We start from the raw sequence: 16,934 nt of genomic DNA, 5'->3' as shown, positions 1-16,934 counted from the left end.
CTGGCTCGGTGTGCCAATTACCCCAGCCGGGGGCTCCCCACATTGGCGGAATCCCTTGCAGGGGTGTAAGGCTGAGGGCCAAGAAGTTCCCCTTTCGCTTGCTCTTTAAATACCCCTCGAGACACTCAGGGGCACAGCCAGGCACTCGGGCTCCTCGCTCTAGTGACAGGAGATCCCTCACCCAGCCCTTGCGTACAACAGTCTAACAGCTGTTACTCAGCCCAGACCACTGTGGTACGTGCAGCTGCAGCACTAGGGGGCGCTGCTCCGCCCCACAGACAGGGCTTGTTTCTAGTCCCTGCTGCTAACAGTCTGGTACCAGCACCAAATGGAAAATCTCACTAGAACCGGGCCACTGGGCAGCAATGGAAGGGGTGGGCCAGGATTCCTGGCTGTCCCCGCTCCCCAGCGCTGAAGGGCAGCTGCTGGGTGGGGGCACGTACGGCCTGCTCAGCGCCATTCCCCAAGGGGGAGCCCCTGGCCTGTCTGACAGACACCCACCTCCAATGCTGCACCCCCGGCTCCAGCCAGTTCCACGCGAAGCAGGTGCGCACGGCACACGGCGGTTTCCTGTTTCACTCGCGCTGCCCTTGCTTCTGCCGTCTCCTCCGCCAGCCCCGTCTAAGGGAAAAGCCACAGGAGAGGTGACTGCACCAGCCCAAACAGCAGCATTCCCAGCCCTGGCCCTGCTCCCTCGGACCCACAGACACCCTGGCGCAAACAGACCGACGGCAGCGCATCGGCCCGGTGGCAGCCAGCATGTCTGCGGCAAGCGCCAGCTGATGTGGGCCCCCCATGCTGCTGTAACCTCCCTTTGGGTACGACACTGGCAGGTACCAACTTCAGTGCCACCTCTCCACTGCCTGGTACCGTGGGGGAAAGCTAGCATGGGTTCCAGCAGTCTGGTACCGTGGGGGGAAGCTAGCATGGGTTCCAGCAGTCTGGTACCGTGGGGGGAAGCTAGCATGGGTTCCAGCAGCAGAGAACCCTCTTCCCCTCTCACAGTCACCGAGTCCACGTGCTCCTCCAGGAAGCACAACCCCCCTTTTCTTTCCTGAGCTGTTCCCCCAGACTCTCTGGAGGCTGCCGTGGAAGTACATGGATGCGCTCAGTTGGCCACTTGGTACATGCAAAACAGGAGCCAGCCAAGGGGCTCAGGACCCTGGCCTGCCTCTCTGTGCTGGGGCTAAGAACACGAGCGAGCTGCGATCTGTCCGCTCCCTAATGGCGACCGTGTCACCTTACCCCAAGCGCCAGCCGACTTTGTCCCCTCGCAGGAGGAAGAGAAGGGCAGGGGAGGGGAACCATAGACTCAGACTTTAAGGTCAGATCCTCTAGTCCGACCCCCTGCACAATGCAGGCCACAGAATCTCACCCACCCACTCCTGGAATAATCCTCTCACCAAGACCCAATCAGAGTTGAGGAGCACTAAAGAGATCTGTGGTGGAAACCCGCCCAGCGTTTGTCATTCCTCAGTCTGGCCGAGTTTAGCAGGCATGAAGCCGATCCTCAGATTCCGGATCCAGAGCAATCTTGTTTCAGTTAACTGCGGGCAAGAACCCCTCCCTTACTAAGCAAGGACCTAGGAAAGTATTTCATTAAGGTACCTTGGCCAGAAAGCAAACAACTTTGTTTTTAGTTTCTTCAGAATTAAGGCACAGAGGAACTGCATCTTCATGCCTTGTTGCCTGTGGAAGGTTTTAAGCAAGAAAAAGTTGGTTAGTATGTTCACGTCCAGTGCAGCCCTATTCAGGACAAGCTGTAGATCATCTACACAACAATCTGAAAATTGTTGCGTATTAAGAGCACGCAGGGGTGTGTGATTTAAAACAATACTGGAAATCTCTTCTACCGCCTCCCCAGGCCACTGCATTTCTCCTGAATTTTGCTAATCCTTTTACTTCGGTGTGACTGCATATGCAATACTGTAGTCAAGGTCCCAGCACTGGACAGATACAGTGGAGGGAGTTAAGAGCAACAAACACTCAAATGCCAGAGGAACCGATCCACAAGGAAAGACTAACAGGGCTAACCACGTATCCTTACCTCTGCAAACTGAGTGAATGCCTCCAGTGCATGCTGGAAAATCAGCCAAGTCTTGTCAGCCAACAGGGAGGTAAAGAGACACGCCAGCTTGGGTAGAACTTGCCCCTGAAGGGGAGCACACACTAGTCAGATTTGTGTTACACTGGCACAGCCTGCCCCGATTCATCCTCAAAAAAACACTCGAGTCAGAGGATTGGAGTCTACAACTCTCGAGAGTCTGCACCGGCCTTTGCTGGCAAAAGCCATTGAAAGAGAGAACAGGTACACAAAACGCGCTCCTTCCCTTCTGCAGCTCAGACAGCAGCCCGTCTCTCCCTCCCCGGGACCTGACACACGGGAGAGGGCACCCGGCATCCCACGGACCATGGGGATAAGAAGCCGCCTCAATGGCACTGAGCACTGCCATGGGAGTATTCTCTCCTGACGTGAAAAGTGAAGGTCTCCGAGATCCCCTGCCCTGCGGCGCGGCGCTGTGTATTTTCCTTGACTACAATGTCATACACAAATGTCTCAGGACAAAATGTTGCACTTACCTGGATTTCTTGTGGTATAAACAGTTTTCCCATCGACGAGAGCAGATCCAGCATTGCCAAGCGAACATGATCTGGGGGATCCAACTCCAGAAGAGAAGCCTGCATTGCAAACACCTGCAGGAAAATCAATCAGGGTGAAGGCCAATCAAATAAAACAACAAGACAAAAACCTTGTTCCACTGGGGATTGCAATGGCCACCAAGTCTACATAGAGACAGGTCAATGGAAGAAAATGTATCCTAGAGCTCGTCAAAATTTTAAAAAAACATTGGATCCTTCCGGAAAACCCCAAAGAGAAATACACCTCATACCACATCACTGCCCTACGCCGGGGGAAAAAAATAGACCCAAAACCAATGCCAAGCAAATACCACAGCAAAGCCAACAAAACAGTGTAGGAAGGAATCAAAATAAAGTTAAGAACTCCTCATTCTTGCTAAGTAGTAGAAAGCAGACCATGAAACAATTCACTAGACGGGATCTCATGTAATAACCAAAAATCCAGCATGCATGAAGTTGGTTGCCCAAAAAAGATGTTTCTTACCTGAACTATCAGCTGAGGGTCTAAGGTTTGGATGAAAAATTCCAGCAGTGGGAGGAGCAAGCCAAGTGTTTGCTGGAGGCAGGGCTGACTTGAGACCTTCACCAGATCAGAAGAGCATATTTAGCACCAGGACATTTCTGCTTACAGGGCAATTTTTTTTTTTTTAAATGTGAAACTTCAGTATCGTCCCCCAGTTCAGTTAATGTCAGACAGATACGATCATATACGGCCTTGGAAAGGGTTCAGAAAAGGGCAACTAAAATGATTAGGGGTTTGGAACAGGTCCCATATGAGGAGAGGTTAAAGCGACTGGGACTTTTCAGTTTGGAAAAAAGGAGACTGAGGGGGGATATGATAGAGGTCTATAAAATCATGAGTTGTGTGGAGAGTGTGACTAAAGAAAAGTTATTTATTAGTTCCCATAATAGAAGAACTAGAGGACACCAAATGAAATTAATGGGTAGCAGGTTTAAAACTAAAAGTTCAACACACAGCGTGTAGTCAACCTGTGGAACTCCTTGCCAGAGGAGGCGGTGAAGGCTAGGACTATAACAAAGTTTAAAGAGAAGCTAGATAATTTCATGGAGGTTAGGTCCATAAAAGGCTATTAGCCAGGGGATAGAAATGGTGTCCCTGGCCTCTGTTTGTCAGAGGCTGGAGAGGGATGGCAGGAGACAAATCGCTTGATCATTGTCTTCGGTCCACCCTCTCTGGGGCACCTGGTGCTGGCCACTGTTGGCAGACAGGCTACTGGGCTAGATGGACCTTTGGTCTGACCCAGTAGGGCCGTTCTTATGTTCTTATCATAGGGACAGTCCCCACGAGAAGCAGGGAGGAAGGCAAGAAGTCGAAATACCAAGAGATGGACAAAGGTGCCTGGTGTTTAAGTGAGGATATTGGTATAGTAGGCACTGTGGAAACTTGGGTGGAAAGAGGAACATCAGCTTGGGAGTGCGACTAGACGGAAGGGGTTTTCATTCACATTAGGAATGGATTGAAAACATGGGGCAGATACACAGCTGGTATAAACGCAGTAACTCTGCTGAAGTCCTAGTCCACCCACAGCTCAGACAGTCAATGGAATGACACTGATTTGCGATAGCTGTGGATCTGGGCGTATATATTTAGCTTGGGAAGATAAAACAGTAATCACAACGTTTACACACCACAGAGAAAATTCTGACTTCAGACGTCCATCTCTACGTTCTTTTTCACCACTGCCAGGAGTTCCCACGGAAGACTGTTATGTTCACTATTCTGCACAAAGAACCGTGCTTATGCAGGCAGTTCAGTGCTACACAGGGCCAGGATGAATCCAGTTCTCCTTGCAAGGAAATCCCTGGCTGCCTCTCTCTTTGTTCTTAGTCAGATAAGGTCATTAAGTTATCGCTGTTGGCCGATGGATCTGGCTATTGGTTTGTGTTCCCCCTTTCTGGGGCTCAGTCCCTCTAAAACTGAGCCGGGGAACTCCAGGACTCCTCACGGCACGCGCAGTGCCAGCTACACCACACTGGGAGCAAGCCTGCGTGTGGGAGGAATTCACGCTCCAGGCTCCCTGAAGCAGAGGGAGGCTCAGCCCTGGTGGGGCACTAGGACCCCTTACGTTGCTGCAGCAGCAAATGCCCTCACCTGTTTGGCCTGGAGGCGAGCCCAGAGCTGCCCAGCAGCTGCCAGCACTGCTGCCCGGAGTCCTGCCTCCAGAGAGTCGCCAGCGGAACTGCAGCCAGCCAGCAAGGCGGAGAGCGCAGTGTTCTAGCAGAGACAGAGAGAGGGGGAACACCCAGCCTGCTGAGTTCAGCTGCTACAGCCGCACCAGAGGCCCACAGCGTCAGTAACGTAGTTCTGCTCCTCCCCCAGGCTGTAAGCCCACACGTGCCACCCCCCCAGAGCCAGCCCCCGGGGACTTCTGCAGAGGGGCAGGACTAGCTGTCTTATCCATCAAGTAGCCCTGAATCGCTGGCCTTTGATGTGGGGGTGTCTCCTTAGGTTGCCGAGGAAACCAGGGCTTGTCTTTCAGGTACGTCAGCTTCCCAGACCAGCCGAGGCCGTGTCACTCGCAGGAGCAGCCCAGGCGGCTAGGTGAGCCCATCGGGGGCGTGCGTGGCAATGAACTAATTATTGGTCTGCGTGGGCGGACACGAGCGCAAGGGAGGTGCTACGTGCCCAAAGATGGGCTCTTTCGAGACTAGGAGCCTGAAGTCCGCAAGGCTGCCCCCGGGGAAGATAAACGCGCTGGGTTGCTTATCACGTCGAGCTCTAGGGTCAACGAGCAGTCGCCCCTTCCCTTACCACAGGCGGGAGTTCTCCCAGAGTGCACCTGCCGCTCAGCCACTGCCTGCACTGCGAGAGCCCCGCCGCGCACAGCTGGCGGGCTACCTCCTCCCTGAGCTCGGGAGGCAGGGCCTTGAGAGAAATGTGCTGCCACAGGGACAAGTTCTCTGCCTCTTCGGGAGGAAACTTTTGGGTGAACTCCACCTGCAAGTTAACGAGCGCGATCACTTCCGCCCCAGCGAGCTGCAAAGCCCCTGAACTCACCATTGGTGCAAAGCCCTGGGACGTGCGACTCATGGGGAGCCCCACACGAGGGGTGTGAGAATCCTGACCAGGGGCCTGGTGGCTCAGCCGTCCCTCCCAACCTCATGGCCGACTAGCACCAGAGAACAGGCCACACCCCCAGCAATCCCCACTCCGTTTTGCTTCTCTGAGGTCGCCAGGGCAAGGGCAGCTGACGCACTGACCCCCGGCCTTTGGGGAACAGTTCCCCGTGGACAGCGGCCTGCTGCTGAAGAGCCCCTCCTGCTACCACTCACGCTGCGTAGCTTCACGCAGGCGAGCAGTCAGAGAAAGCACTTCTGGGGCAGCCCACCGGCCGAGTTACTTATGGCGGGAACCCCCTGCGCCCTTTCTGCTTTACCATCTCACACCACCAGGCTGGCAAGAAACCACTGTCTGCTCCACCCTCTTGTTTCCAGCGCACTGAAGATGGAGGGTTGGTGATTTACTAGAGGCCAGCTGGAGTTCTGGGGGAATCGGCGCTGGACTTGCCTGGTGCTCTGGAGCCATCAAAAACAGCATACGCCGCAGCAGGACTCCCAAGGCAGAGAGCTGGTGACATTCGCCAGGGGAAGCCTTTATCTGAAATGGGATAACAGGGAACTGAGCTCCTCAAAGGAGAGAGACACGCTGCTCCTGCACATGAACCATTTCCAAAGCCTCAAGAAAATGACCTGGAACATTAACAGCTCCTGGGCCTCTGTTCGGGCAGCAACAAATCCTCCTCTTACACCAAAGACTGCATTTCCCTTGTGAATCAAAACCTCCCGATGAGCCACTGCGGCCAGGTCTTCCCCTGCATTACAGGCCATCGACTGCTTTCTACTTCAGGGCACTATTTGTATTGCCTGTGTCTGCTCCTGTGCTCTTATTTATTCCTGGGACATCTCGCTGACTTCCTCTCTGTACGCTCCTTTCATTAGCCATATGGGATCGTTATAGTAACTCCTACATTAGCACATCAATTTGGCAGCGTCTGTGTAGTTCTTACCACTTGCTGTATTTTCAGTGCTACAGGTGTTACAGGATTCTCCCCATTTTGTGGATAGCAAAAATGAGGCACAGAGAGGAGGGGAAGCACGGTTTGTTCAAGCACACCCATGCGTGTGTACACCAGCCTCTGCCATGCTACTCACCACGTGGGCAATCACACCGGCATGATGAGCGCACAGGTCAGCTGTTCCATACCTGGGATGCAACAGAGAGAGCTAGGTAAGCCCGTTAGCACATCTGCCCTGTCCTGCTGGCTCTGAGAGCATAGTTTGTGCTCTGCCACACGCAGCAGAGAAATGGGGTTTCCTAAGGCCTCTGCATATTTCATTTGCCAGGAGAGAACCCCAAAGCTGTTCTCTGGCCACCAAATCAAGGAATGTAGAGGACTCGAATTAGCAGTAGGAGGGAGGAAACTGGGCCCACCTTTTGCAGGTCAAAACACAGGACCGCTGTAGCATTGCCTGTGATTGCAATATTTAAAAAAAGACAGCTATGTCCAAGTGCACAGTCCATACGTGACTACATGAACGCTGCTGATGCTACTCAAATGAATAATAAATTCAAGTGAGTGTTGTATGTAGAGTGAAGAACACTTTCCTAAGACTTTTAGCCAATACAGGTTCACTGGACCACTCTCACAGTGACATTAGTGTCACTATAGGGGAATGCAAGTTACATGATACTAGAGAAGTAGATCTAAGGTGGCACACGTGTGATGTTAATAAATTATTTGAGAAATGGTCTGTGATCTTCCTTTAACCCCCGTGCATAACGCATGTGCACAAGGGGGCAAAGTGTGAGTGGCAAGTCCATTCTTGGCAGATGTTTGGGTGGGTTTTTTTAAGAAACCCCCCTAAACACAGCAGCACCTCCATGTTACAGGACTCTGGACCGCCGCTGGCTTGCCAAAATTGGGAAGCCATGCTCAGAAAGTCAATAGGCTAGAACAGTTTGGCCAGATCCCGCCAGAACCCCCGTCCCGCTCACTTTCCAGGGGCTGTAATGGAAAGCCCCTCTCCTGCAAGCCACAGGAGACACGTAGCTAAGGACGTGCACCGCAAGAGCCCTCCCTCAAGCATCTCTCACCCCTTCCTTCAGCCCACGCTGTGCGCCATTGGACTAGTCACAAGCTCAGGATAAAACCTTGCGCCAAACACACTAGACATGAGCAAAGTGATTCAAAAGCTTGTAACGCAAACAAGTCAAAATAAAGCATCACAGCGAGTTAAAGGCTCTGTCTCCTCAAAGATGGGCATGTCCAGAGCACATTTCAACTTGCTACCGCCAGCTCTCCACTGTAGAGTCTCTTCTAAAGGGGGACACTGCGTTTTCCCTGCTGCTGGAAAAACAGCTCATTTTCCAAAATAAACTACATCTTTGAGGGAGACCAGCCCTGGACCATTGCTGCTCAACAAGTGAACCTGTCAGAGCAATGAGCAATTCAAACCATGCGGCCAAAGCCCACGTTCATGCAGCCTGAACCACACAGCCCATTGCTCCTTGCCCGACAATAACCGGGTCTCTTACCGGGCCAGGAAGCACCAGGCATCCATAGCTAGTAGTGAGGTGATCATACTAGAACCAAGGACTGCACCCAGCAGAGCCCGCTCCTAAGGAAAGACCGGAGAAGGCACTTATGAACTGATTTTCATCCACTGACTTGTGGGGGACAGAATTAGACTGACAAACCGGGATAGGTCGTATCTTTTATTGGACCAACTTTTGTTGATGAAAGAGACAAGTTTTCAAGCCGCTCAAACTTGACCCGAAAAACTTCTCTCTCCCTCTCGCCAAGAGCGGTTGGTCCAAAAAAAAGATACTACGTAACCCTTGTGTTTCTAATATCCGGGGACCGGCAACACGACGACTCCACTGCATATATAATTAGACGGTCAGTCTGTGCGGTTAAAATGTATAGGAACAAACTGGCTTTAGTACTATATCGCATGCTTTGTTCAAAAGGCAAGCAGACATTAGGTTTATTTTTAACATTAACCTGTCAACATTGGCCAGCTGTGTACATTTCAAACAATTTCAATGAAAAATAGGGCCAACTTTTTTGCTAGAAGTTATGACAAAAAAGGGGAATGAATTTTTCATGAAAATGTTATCCTTTTGGCGGGTCACTCTAAACTTCACTTAAGACCAAATGCAATCCTCACTAAGTACTTCTGCAGGCAAAACACTTGGCTGCCTCGGTAGGAGTTTCCTCTGAGTGAGGAATTCAGGAGTCAGTCCTAATATATTGTCTGAAAAGACTGTTTGCATTGTTTATACAAACACACATACACAGCTATGCCTTCCTGGACTTCTTAATATGTTGCAATTCTGTAGAGCCCTTTATTCTGTCTACTTATATATACTGTCGCCAACATAGAGGGAATTTGATAGAAGGTCTCAAAACACTATAAAAACAGTAACTTTACGCCTCAAAACCACCCTCCAAAAGCTGCTAACTACTTATTTCCCTTTTAAGGCACAGGATTGAACTGGATCACAAAAACACAGTGGTAGACGAGGAGGCTGCTGCTGCGATCACTAGGTGACACTTCCTCATGTCTATGCGCCGTGAATGAGTAAAACACTTTGACAAACTTAAAAGGCCTGGCTCATGGAATTGTAAATTGGCAGCTCACTGGCTCAAAACAAGCTGGAGAATGAAGTTGGTCTTAAGTGCAGCCTAGATGAGAGTAGTTGTGATGTCTTATCTTGTAGAACAGGGATGGGCAATCGTTTTCAAAAGGAGCCACTTAATACATGTCTGAAGTGGCCCCAGGCCACCCAGAAGGGGCGGGGGCAGGAGACTTCTCATGCTCTGCCCCACAGACCCACTGGCCTGGGGAAGTGCATGAAGTCCCCCCCCCCCCGGCGCTCAGAGAATCACGCTTAAGAGAGAATCAACAGTTGTTTTAAAACAGCCAGCGAGTCCCCCAGGCCAGTGTTTCTTAAACTTTTTAAGACCACGGAACGCCAAACAATTTTTTTTTTTTAATGAGGAACACCAAGGATTTTTGTTGAGTGGGGAGGAAAAAGAGTTGAGGGAAAGTTATTAAGGAAAAAAAAGGGTCAGGGGGAAGTTGAGTGCAAAAAATCGGGGGGAAAGGGTCGGTGGAAAGTTATTGAGGAAAAAAAGGGACGGGGGAAGTTGAGCGTAAAAAAAAGGTCGGGGGGTTTGGGAGGGAAGGTTCGGGGGAAGTTGAGCAAAAAAAGTCGCCTGCCCCTTTAAGGGCAGCCATTTTGAAATCTGTTCTCCGCGGCGCAACTCTGACAGTGTGAGTGATACACAGTTTAAGAAACAGGTGCTGCAATGGGAGGAGACCTCACATGCTTCACTCCCCCTCTCCAGGCCAATGAGGGCTGGGGGGTGGGAGGAGCATGTGAAGTCCCTCACCCCTTGCCCCCACCCTGCCAGAGCACGTGGCAGCTAGAGAGGAACACTGGCTGTTTTAAAACAGCTGGCTGTTCCTCTGATGCTGCGCGCCCCTAGCGGTAAGGAGGAGACTTTGCACACTCCCCTGTCCCCAGGTCTGGATTGGCGGGCCAGATGTGGCCCACGGAGGCCCCTTTGTTCACCCCTGTTCTAGGAGATAAAATCGGCAGCTGGAATTTCTCAGTGTTTGGGAGGTGGAAAGTACTAAGCAGCTTTTAAAAAAGAAGCTGGATTTTTGCGTTCCTTTTGTGCTTTTACGAACAGATGTCTAATGTAACTGAGGTCTCCAGCCATGTTGCTCTAGTGGGTTCTTTGGCAAACGGCATTTGCGGCACACCTGCAGTCTTACCTGCCTTGTGCCTGCCTGTGCACAGCATCTTTGGCGCTCAGAGCGTACGGAAAGGGTCACTGTCTGAAAAAGTTTAAATCCACCAGAAGGAAGCAGCTGAAAACTAAAAGCCAACCTACCAGCGGAGGGAAGCACGCCGGGGGGGTGGATGCGATGAAGGCACACAACTGGACACAGACGTAGTGATACAAGGTGACAGTTTGTCCATTAGCCATGTCTCCTGGCACACAAACAGGAAAAGAGAGCTCCCCAGAGCACTGCTGGAAACCAAGGAAAAGGGCGGAGAACAAAGAGAGCCTGCAGAACAATGAAGGCAGTGAGGATACTTCTGTCCACGCCTGCTGCCCCAAGAACAGACATCTGAACTAAGGGAACCTCCTTCTTGCCTCCTGCTGCGAGCTGAGGCAACACCACCAACTCTGGTCAACTTCCTGCTTATAAACTCAGGCCATTATCGGGCTTACGGGGCTGTAACTGGGTACACTGGCCCTTTACAATTAGAGGTAGCCAGGAGATTCTGTTCCAGGGACACTGGAACAAACAGCAGCTCTGGAAATGGCCTCGTAGCAGGAAGAAAGGAAGTGATCCTGGGCGATCCACAGCTGGTTATGAAAAATCCAGTCACTGTCCCTTTAAGAGCCCAGGATGAGAAGCCTTGTAGTGTATGATTGGGCAGGAGGGAAGGGAGTCTGCCCAATCAAGAGGAAGCTCTCTGAGGGAGGGCAATATATCTGCTGCTACTCAGGCCAGGTCCACACTACAGGGGAAGGTCAGCCTAAGGTGCGCAATTCCAGCTATGTACAAAACGTAGCCGAGTCCACCGAACTTAAGCCGGGTTGTGGTGCCGTCCGCACAGCGGGAAGTCAACAAAAGAAATGCTCCCGTCAACTTCCCTTACTCCTCACGAGGAGCAGTATTGGGACGCCCTCTTTACCAAACCCGCTGAATTGAACGCCGCAGCGTCAGTCTTCCCACGAGTGCAGACGTAGCCCTGTCTGTCAGGATGGAGAGCTGACAGGTGGTGGCATCCTAAGGAAAACTGAGGGAATGTCTAAAGGGAATCAGGGGCAGCACAGTGCCAGGGCTTAGATGCTCAGCCAGTCCTGTGTGCAACGTGGACGGGGGGCTGGTCCATCCAGACTGGGCCATCGCATCATGCCATGGGCAAGGGGCTAGTCCACAGTGAACTGGTTAAGCACAGTGTTTAACCGATTAACTTCTTAAATGACAATTTACATCCTCACTCTGGCCACAATGGGCCTCAGTAAATAGCCTGCCTACCACAGGAATAAATTGAACATGCTGACCTGAGGGGAAAGTTGACCAGTTTTGGAAATAAACAAAATTGGCCTTCCACGTCCTTGCCTGAGCCTGAAGGCCAACCTTTCCCTCGGTGGACCAGTGCATCTCCGCTTTGTGCTGTGTCCCCTGGAGGCGTTACATCACATCCACCAGCACGACTGGCCGAGGGTCAGACCGCATGCCCTCGGCACTGCTAATGCTACCGACCTGCTAGCCTGAGGGGCCTCTTGCACCTGAACCCCAATGTCCACTTGTGCAGCTTGACTGCTCCTGGCAGAAACTACCTGGGACTCTCTTCTGACGACTGGCTTCCTGTTGTCCAGAGAGCCTGCACATCCTCAGGCTGAGAGGGCAGCTTGTCCATGATGGTGATCAGTAGACGACACTGAGGTAGGTGCAACTCAGGAGAGAGATCTGCGGGGAATTCAGTGCGCATCAGGAAAGATGAAGGCTGGTTGGAGTAGCCCAGCATTGCACACAAGAGGACAGTGGGAGCACAAGATGCCTAAACTACAACTCCCAGGATGCACTGGGGCAGCATTTCACAGATATTTTATTTTCAGTTAAAATATTTCGGATTTGGCCCCAAACTAGAAAACAAAAATGCAACTTTTGCTGAAACATTTTCCCACCAAATGGCACTTTTTTTTATTTAAAAAAAATTGTTTTTGGACAAAACCTCAATTTTTCCCATCGAAAAAGAATTGGCAGACAATTTTCAGACAGCTCTATTTTTGCCTCCACTTTTGTGTCAGAAGAGCATCTTAACAAAAAACATGATTTGCTCAATGTAACAAAACCAATGGTTTAATGTAATTTCTCCAGTACGCGCACAGCAGCAGTGGTCAAGTTAAGGAACCTTTCATGTTGTTTTATGAACCTGGAAGTATTGCTTAGGGTCCGCTATGAAAACCACCGTGTGGAAATAAGAACCTGACGTATGCGGAAATGTTACATCGTGAGTGAAGCACACAAAGTCAAGACGCCTCGTTCTGTTCCCGAGAGATGGCACCGACTCTGCTATAAAACACAGGCACTCGCAGGTTTAAACCTACCTAGTTTCTCACTTAATACCTGCTCCAGAAAAGGCTTGAAGGGAAGAAGCTGGTGAATGAGAGGATCCAGTGCCACCAGAAAAACCCTGCTCATTTCATCCTGATGGGCCTCGAAAATCACAGGAGCATACAGACTCGGAGGGAATTTGCTGAGGGGGAGAGAATACAGATGTGCACGTCCCCATTGTTAGGTGATTACACAGTAACAAACTCACAGAGCAAGCACCAGTGCAGAGCTGTAGTAAATGTGGGAGAAATCATTATTTCCAAACCTTTGTGGGGTTTAAGCGAAGATTAAGAGTGCCCTAACTTCTCTTTTCGCACTTAACTTCTTTTAAACAAAATATTGCCTAGTTATTTCACAGCAGTGGGCCTGTGGGGTGAATACAAGAAAATCCATTTTGAAGGGCTCAAAGGGATCCAGGTACAGCAAACTCTCCCCAGCTATAGCCACGGAGAGGAACTAGTAGAAGAAAATGCAACAAAATGAGGAGTTTGGGAACATGCTGCCACTCCGGCACTGACCCCCCGTTCTGGTGGCAGCGCTGCAGTCCAGGTGACATCCTCAGGGCCAAACAGATAGTATTGGATGTGGCCCACAATGGTAAATAGGTTGATTTGTCACCGGGTTAGAGTGTCTAATAGCTACACGAGTAAACAGACCCCACTAATGCAGCCAAAGAAGTCTCCAGAGAGGAAGTGCAAATTTCTCCCATCTCTGTGCACCAAAGAAATTCTAGATACTACTGCAATTCTACAGACAGCCAACCGGGCCCAATGGCTGCTGCAATCTTCTATTGTTACAAGTCTCGTAACCTTTAGAACTGCTGTCCCTAGCTGTGACCCTTCGGGGTGGACACAGAGATGTCCCTTAAACAGAGCCAAAGAGCCGGTCTCTGTAGCTCACTTACCTATATATCTGAAGATACAGCTGATGTAACTGACTGGCGCAATCCGAGAGAAAAGGAATAAATTCCTGCAAAAGTCACCAAGTTTGAATGATATTTTCAAAATGAAACAAGAATACATTTTTCTACTGCTTGCTTGAGTTCGTGAAATGCTTCATTAGGAAGTCAGGCTGTAGCCTGCTGCAATGCACAGAGCAAAACACGCAAAATCCACAACACCTGACATAATGCTAAGTAATATTACCATATGTTTTTCCTTCTCTTTAGAAAGCTAAATTAATAGGCTAAGAAGTTTCCTACACTTCATTTACAGGAGCAATAACTACAGTCAGTCAAACAAAAATGCATGCTTCGCATATTTTAAGTAGAAACAAAGAGGTAACTGACATTAATACAACAGAGAAGGGGATTCTACACCTCATTATCTACTCCGTATTTGTTATTGCTATTTGGTTTGTTCCCTAAATGGGTATCAGGAGGATACAACAAGGCTATTAGAAGAAAGAGGTTGAGGGAGAAGGAAAGTAAAGGACAGAGAGAAAGGGTAGGGAAGAGTTATCCCTCGGTAGGAGAAGAAGGGAAGCAGAATATCCCAGGAGAAAAAGAGGGCCTCTAGATTATTTATTTTTAGAGCATTGTCTTTTAGTAAGCATTGCAGTGATCTCCTGCTCATATTTGCTTTAAAAGGGAGTGCAATGTTTTGCTGAAGGTCGAACATACCCCCGACCTCTCACATTCAGGGACAGCCTAGTAATGCATCGCTCACCGCCCATCTCCATATGGAACGGATTCCTCTGCATCGCTATTACGCTGCTGCACAAGCCTAGCCAGAGGATTTGGGACGGTTGGGAAAGGGATTCACTCAGCTACATCCCAAACTCAACCAACCTATCCCCCCACCTCCAGCAGCAAGAAATGAAATCGACCTATTGTGCTGGCGCTATGCACAGCTGCCAACCCCTGTTCAAATGTTGCAAAGAGCAGTTGTTCAAATAAGCTGGAGGTCTGGCGATCAATGGGCCCTAAAGCCTCTGGTGAACTTGATATTCTCTCACACCCTCCGTTGGTAGATCTGTATTAATATCCCAATCCTACAGACAGGGAAACTGAGGCACAACAGTTAAATGGCTTGATCAAAAGTCAAAGAATCAGAGACAGGACGTGAATGAAGGAATCCCTTACTCTCAATCCTCTACCTAATCCTTTCAAACTTATTTGTGAGCCCATAGGCATTTTGAATGGAGGTGTTGACCTGTTAGTCTGCAGACACCCACGGGTCCATGGACCACAGGTTGAAAGCCACTGCACCAGCCCATGCTGCCTCGGCTGCTGTCAAATGTTCCCTCCTCGTGGCAAGAGATCATATTCGGCAGTGGAACAAGTTCGGACGAAGGCAATATGTTAACAGGAAGCTGTGAAAGGGCCCAATACAATCAGCAGCCTCCAGAGTAGAACTACTTCCCATGGCTGCTCGTTTGAGTCCCACTGACAACAGCGGAGGATGCTGTGGGCAAATGCCGGCCCTGGGATGCTGGAAGCGGGACCACCAATACGTTTTGAACGTTAGGGATAAATCAGCAACAAGCTCGCACCCTTCGCAACCATTTGCCTGTTGACATTTTCAAAGCGATGTTGCCACGACATCGGTTCCCTGCCAGCTGTGAGGGATAAGCACCCCTATCGACTCCTCAATGCCACTGCCTGCTGCAGCTTGCTGCTCCCATGCAGGGACGGTGCTGATGCCTGGCGTATGGAGTCTGATGGCGTCAGAGGGCATGGTGCTCAGCAGATAGCAAGGCATTGGTATTCAGCAGAAGATAGGCAGAAGCGCTGAACAGTAGGGATCCAAATGAGTATGGGTGTTTATTATGCCATCCAGATTCCACAGTTATAAGTATGGAATAGCAATACCAAATACTTCACCAGTGTGCCTATTTACAGTTTTATCCTCACGTAGGACCCAAGTAATGAATCTTACCTTGGTGTAGTGTACAAGGGAGTTTGCAAAGAATCTACAGAGTTTGACTGTCTTCTGGAACAACTTCTGGTCAGTGGTCTCCTACCCAAAAGGAAAGCAGCTATAAAATAACTATGGACAGACCAAGAAGTAATCAAAGAAATCTACATTGCACGATACATTGCTAACGGGGCTAGAAACCTTGTTTGTTAAAGAATGCTTGGAATCCACACAAATACAGCAGATATTGGGGAAACCCCTAAAAAAGTTTGATGACCCTGGCCTCTCAAAACAATGTGTCATGGGAATCGTCAACATTTACCTGCTCTTTTTATTGGCCAGTGGAAGCAGCAGTATGTGAAATGATTGGGATTCCTGATAAGAGTTCTGGGGAAGATGGGGGTGAACACTCTTTGTATCTACCCAAAGTATCCAGGATGTTATCCATATATACTAAATTCCCTTTCAGCATGGTTTTCTAGAGAACCTTGTATGGAAGTGTTGGGTAGTTAGTGTGTAACATGAGATACTTTAGCCACTGACACTGCATAGCAAACATGATCCTTGCAGTGCTTCCTAACCCAACTCTCTCTCAAGCCCAAAAGTCATTTTGGGTGGTAGTTCATTCACCTGCGTCCCAGACAGCTTCATCTGCTCAGCCAGCTGCACACAGGAATGGAAGGAGAAAAGGGTGTCCTTGCACAGGCCACAAAGGATGTCCTTGTGTTTCAAATGGCTCTGTAGTAGGGGCTGATGCTTGACGCTTTGCCTAAAAAAGCCAAACAGGAACAGGATCAGAGGCTTAATTACTAGAAATGAATCATCAAGGGACAACAGGTCGTAGCAAGCGTTATTCCACGGTGCCCACTCTACCCTGTCAAGACCTGTCAGTATCTGAGTGCACTAATGCAGCAGTTTTCCGATAAATACCAAAAAACTCGGAGCTAGAAGCACACTAGTCTCACTGTGACTAGTCACTGAGGCACCAGGGGGACACAGCATGTATCAACAAGGTGGCAGAATCTAATCTAACAGCATGGGTGGGATTCCAATTCAGACCCTGCGGGAATATCTAAAGCCTAATACTTCATTTAGAATTTATTTCCTAAACATTAGCATATAAAAAGATCAAAGTGTGTTTGATTTTCTGAGGCCAGGCTCAGAGCTCTTCCCGCTAAGAATGCATTTAATTCTGGTCACTAGTTGAACGTCAGGCACTTTAAACATGTTACAGAACAGCAGCTATAAAATACACTTGGGACA

At 49.7% G+C, this 16,934-nt stretch overlaps 1 protein-coding gene across 1 annotated transcript in view; it reads right to left on the bottom strand.

Moving 5' to 3' along the window:
- The window catches only part of FIRRM (FIGNL1 interacting regulator of recombination and mitosis), a 33,523-nt gene that overhangs the window by 8,325 nt on the left and 8,264 nt on the right, over positions 1 to 16,934 (bottom strand). The window contains exons 8-23 of the mRNA XM_075936976.2: positions 16,302 to 16,440; positions 15,693 to 15,773; positions 13,718 to 13,782; positions 12,807 to 12,955; positions 12,036 to 12,165; positions 10,569 to 10,746; positions 8,198 to 8,280; positions 6,814 to 6,865; positions 6,170 to 6,259; positions 5,414 to 5,599; positions 4,754 to 4,876; positions 3,125 to 3,220; positions 2,581 to 2,694; positions 2,048 to 2,152; positions 1,609 to 1,689; positions 502 to 621 (exon numbers count right to left, since the gene is read on the bottom strand). Coding sequence (XP_075793091.2) covers positions 502 to 621; positions 1,609 to 1,689; positions 2,048 to 2,152; positions 2,581 to 2,694; positions 3,125 to 3,220; positions 4,754 to 4,876; positions 5,414 to 5,599; positions 6,170 to 6,259; positions 6,814 to 6,865; positions 8,198 to 8,280; positions 10,569 to 10,746; positions 12,036 to 12,165; positions 12,807 to 12,955; positions 13,718 to 13,782; positions 15,693 to 15,773; positions 16,302 to 16,440 — 1,792 coding nt within the window. The remainder of the gene's footprint in view (positions 1 to 501; positions 622 to 1,608; positions 1,690 to 2,047; positions 2,153 to 2,580; positions 2,695 to 3,124; positions 3,221 to 4,753; positions 4,877 to 5,413; positions 5,600 to 6,169; positions 6,260 to 6,813; positions 6,866 to 8,197; positions 8,281 to 10,568; positions 10,747 to 12,035; positions 12,166 to 12,806; positions 12,956 to 13,717; positions 13,783 to 15,692; positions 15,774 to 16,301; positions 16,441 to 16,934) is intronic.

Source organism: Pelodiscus sinensis, chromosome 9 (assembly GCF_052426305.1).
Source record: "Pelodiscus sinensis isolate ZL-2025 chromosome 9, ASM5242630v1, whole genome shotgun sequence".
NCBI classification, from domain to species: Eukaryota; Metazoa; Chordata; order Testudines; family Trionychidae; genus Pelodiscus; species Pelodiscus sinensis.
Note: the sequence above shows the minus strand (reverse complement) of the source record. Positions and strands in the feature narration are given on the sequence as shown.